We start from the raw sequence: 4,439 nt of genomic DNA, 5'->3' as shown, positions 1-4,439 counted from the left end.
TATTTTGAAGTTAAAATAGGTTTATTATTTACATGTTTTAGTCCTTGGAAAGGACATTTACAATTAAGAATGTGCTATATTGAGAGTGGGATTCCTGGTGTGGCACCATAGGATAAGCACTGGACATCAGGGTCAGTTTGGATCTCAAGGTAAGTGGGTTAAACTCACCAGCCACTTCTAGGAAACCTTATACAGAGTTGCTATGAGTCAGAACTGATTCCACGGCACTTAACGACAACAGCATTGAAAGTAAAATTAATTTTTAATTATGTAAATAATCATGTAGCAAGTAATTGTGCTTTTGCATAGTACTTAAGTTAATAATAAACTTTTCGCTATTTTTCACACCTGTGTATACGTCAGTGTTGCAGAGCATTTCTAACGCTTCAGAGTGTTTTCCCCAGACCACTAGGACTATAAAATTAAAGGAAAAAGAAAATAAAAAAATGTAGGAACCACTTTGTACACTAATTTCTTACTGTAATTAAATAAATGATTTTTGAAATGGTCAGAATAAACTAAAACAGAACCCCAGATCTGTTGCCAGTGAGTCATTTCCAACTCGTGGCAGCCCCATTTGTTACGGTGCAATAAAACTCTGTCTGGTTTTCATGGGTATGATTCTTACAGTGACAGATTGCCACGTCTTTCTTTCATTGTGCCACTAGGTGTGTTTGAACCAGTAAACTTAAGGTTAGCAATCAAGTGTACACCGTTTTTAGCACCTGTAGATCTCTTAGCAGTGTATTAAAGGCTTTTGAGACGACTACTAATTAATCTGTTGTTTACTTTCTTTGAGTCAGTTCCCACTCAGAGACCTGGTAAACGTTTTCTGAGACTATAAATCTTTGCAGAAGTACAAAGCTTTATCTTTCTCCCTCAGAGCCTTGTTGTTGTTATGTGCTGTGGAGTCCGTTCTGACTCATGGTGACCCTGCACAGGTTTTCCGAAGCTGTAAATCTCTACGGGAACAGAAAGCCTCATCTTTCTCCTGTGGAACAGCTGGTAGTTTTGAACTGCTGACCTTGAGGTTAGCAGCCCTATTCGTAACCACTATGCTACCAGAGCTCCTAGTATTTTATAAATAGTTTTGATCAGAAAACTCAACTATGTTGTTGTTTTTGTTGGTAAGTGCCAGTGAATCGGTTCTGACCTGTAGCGACCCTTTATAGTGTTTCTGAGGAGCAGCTGGGTGGGTTTGAACCGCTGACCTTTTGATTCAATCTGACCTTGCGGTCCAGTGCATTATCCTGCAGCACCACACCAGGACTCATAATACCTATAAAATGGCTCTAAATCACAGAGGTGCTTGATAAATGTTTGTTAGCTAAATGAATGAACTACAAACACACTTTGGTGACTGCTGTCTTCTAGAACATCAAGAAAAGCATTTGATCTGGCTCCAAATAAAGAAGCCCTCATGGTACAGTTGTTACACACCTATGTGCTAACTGAAAAGTCAGCTCTTTGAGTTCACCAACTACTTTGTGGGAGAAATACTTCCATAAAGATTACAGCCTTGGAAAATCTGTGGGTACTTAGGGTTGATAGGAGTTTGGATAAACTGACCAGCAGTAAGGTCTTAGGTTTTAGCTACCAATACAGTACTGTTATTTCATTGACTCAAAAGCACATCTTTTTACAATGTCTTTGGAATAAGGATGTACCATCTATTATTGGAATCTGAACTGTCACTGTTGGTCATATGTCAATAAGGGTCATAGCCTGCACCTCAATTCACTTAGTTGGTATTTCCTGGCAGTATCACCAGACTATATCATCTCTTCAAGATTTAAGTCAGCAATCATTTAAGGGAAATTAGAACAAGGAGTATGAGCCTTGGTTATTTCTCAGAAGTCTTATGTTGCTACCTCCTAATAGAACTTGCCGTTTTTATGAAGAGATTTTAGGAATATTCTTATCAATGTATTCAGCTTACATTCTTGCTTATGTAAGAAGGTGGTAGATAATTAAAGTATTGCAAGTCTAATTCTGAAATGATAAACATTGATTGGGTCATAGATTAATTGGCAGTGTTTTTCTCATTTAGTGTTATATGATAAAAGATACATCTTACAATGTGTGGTGTCATGTTGTTGTTAAGTGCCGTCGAGTTGATTCTGACCCATAGCGACCCTGTATAGGGTTTTCAAGGAGTAGCTGGTGAGCTTCAACCACAGACTTTGCGGTTCAAACAACTTTGTAGTCTGATGCATTAGGCCACAGAGCCATACCAGGTCATACAGATAATAAAATGCAGTGTTTGGTGAACAGTTTTCGTTTAAAATAAAAGCGAATTGTTGTTAAGTGCAATTGAGTCTGTTTTGAATCATAGCGACCCTGTATAAGGTTTCCAAGAAGCAGCTGGTCAGCTTGAACCACTGACCTTGCAGTCCAGCCCCGCAGTGTCCTAAAAAATAAATCATATTTTAGAATTATAGAATTGATTGTATGCATCTCATCCATACTAACCATCTTTTATAGTTCTAATTAATACACACATACTTTTTATTTCTTTTTTTGATCTTTTAGTTCAAAGTTCCTGCAGCAACAAGTGCAATTATTACCAATGGTAAGTTATTTAAAGATTTTTTATTATTTCAGAGCTATAGAAATTGGTTTAAAGGAAACATATTAATTTAAATTGGCTTAAATTAAATAAAGCCCCAAATTTATATCAACATCAAATGACACATGAAATTGTAAATGTTAAATATTGAGTTATTTCTGTTATCTGTAGTTGTTGTCAAATGGCACGGAGTCGGTTCTGACTTATACTGACTTTGTATAGGGTTTCTAAAGAGTGGCTGGTTAGTTTGAACCGCCAGCCTGCGTTTAACACCCAGTGCTTATCTTATAATGCCACACTAGGAGTCCATATCTGTAACTAGCTCTTTTCAATTTATTTGTGCTTTTGGTACAGCATAGCACTGTATCTTAAATCCATATCACTTCATAGCAACTTATTGCTGAAAATAACTTTAGTTAACAAATTTTACTTTTGCTTTTTCAACAAAGTTGTATTGCTAAATGCTTTAGATTATAGAAAATTAATCAGTAATGCATCTTTGCTGTACTTTGCTACTTCTTTCCTGAAAGAAAACTGGTTCTTACAGACTTGTAGATATCTGAGAACATTGATAATAAGTATGTACAACTAACTATGAGAAAATACTGAAATGATGAGGTTAGTAATAAAGATCACAAAGAATGCTAAATTATCTTTCCAGAATACAAGTAACACTGATTCCTTGCAATTGGTACTTAAAACAGTTTGGGTAAACCAAGAGATAAAGAATTCTATGTACGAATAGGATGATTTAGCTTTGATATAGCAGGATTTTTCACTTTAAAGCATTCTTCATGCTGAGACTGAAGTTGGCCTATTTTCTGCAAAGTTTTAGTTACACAAATGAATAACTCATAAGAACGTACCTTGTAAATTCTCAAGTATCTGTGGAACAGAAATAAATAACTTTGTAGGCTCCCCTGGCTGTAAGATTTTATGCCTCAGCTCAATATGAGAATGGTTAATGATAGCCCTCAGGTGCTTTGAGCTTTTGGAAGAAATGACTTTTTAACTGTATGTGGTATAAATAGAATTAAATCTATCTTCTGTAGAACTTGCAAGCATTATTGCATTGATGGATGTTCTTATCTAATTGCGCAATGTGTGTAAATGCGTGTAAGTAATAGGTTTCAACAGGCAGTTTACTTATCTGAAAAATAACTTACTTGTTCTTAGATTTAAATTGTATGACACTGTTCAGTGTTGTAGCATTATTTTGGCATATCTCTTCTTATTAATATTTAAAAAAAAATTAGTTTTACAAATAACTTAGGTGATTTTACAACTATTTTCTAGATGGAATAGGAATAAATCCTGCACAGACTGCTGGTGAGTATTTTATTTCAAAATCCTTGAAATGATAGAATGATTTGGTGGTAGAATATGTTAATTGTTATGAAATATTTTATTCAACAAGATAATAGCTATTTTTATGGATTATGTAGCATATTTTTATCTGTATGTGTCTGTAAAACTGGTTTTAAACATAGCAGCAATTGTGAGGATGTTGCAAGACTGAGCAGCATTTTGTTCTTTCGTATATGGTGGTGGTTATGTGCCGTGGAGTCGGCTCCAACTCATAGCGACCCTGTACAGGGTTTCCGAGGCTGTAAATCTTTACAGGAGCAGAAAGCCTCCTCTTTCTCCCACGGAACAGCTGGTAGTTTCGAACTGCTGACTTTGTGGTTCACAGCCCAATTTGTAACCACTATGCTACCAGAGCGCCTTAATTAATATATGAGGGGTCTTCAAAAAAGAACACAGAAAAATTCCATTAGCATTTAATTCCATTTTTCCATAGAGTATGATGGTAAGATTGTCCTATTTGATGATGATAGTTGTGAGATGGTGGTTCTTTTTAGGTGCCGTT

General features: G+C 35.8%; 1 protein-coding gene across 1 annotated transcript in view; it reads left to right on the top strand.

Annotated features, from left to right (window-relative positions):
- Positions 1–3,662, top strand: part of LOC102827084 (ubiquitin-fold modifier 1-like) — a 23,810-nt gene extending 20,148 nt beyond the window's left edge. Inside the window, exons 3-4 of the mRNA XM_006837700.1 lie at positions 2,533–2,572; positions 3,601–3,662. Coding sequence (XP_006837763.1) covers positions 2,533–2,572; positions 3,601–3,662 — 102 coding nt within the window. The remainder of the gene's footprint in view (positions 1–2,532; positions 2,573–3,600) is intronic.
- The last annotated feature ends 777 nt before the right edge of the window (positions 3,663–4,439 follow it).

This window comes from Chrysochloris asiatica, unplaced genomic scaffold (genome assembly GCF_000296735.1).
Source record: "Chrysochloris asiatica unplaced genomic scaffold, ChrAsi1.0 scaffold00022, whole genome shotgun sequence".
Classification (NCBI taxonomy): domain Eukaryota; kingdom Metazoa; phylum Chordata; class Mammalia; order Afrosoricida; family Chrysochloridae; genus Chrysochloris; species Chrysochloris asiatica.
This window is presented reverse-complemented; position numbering and strand designations above follow the sequence as displayed.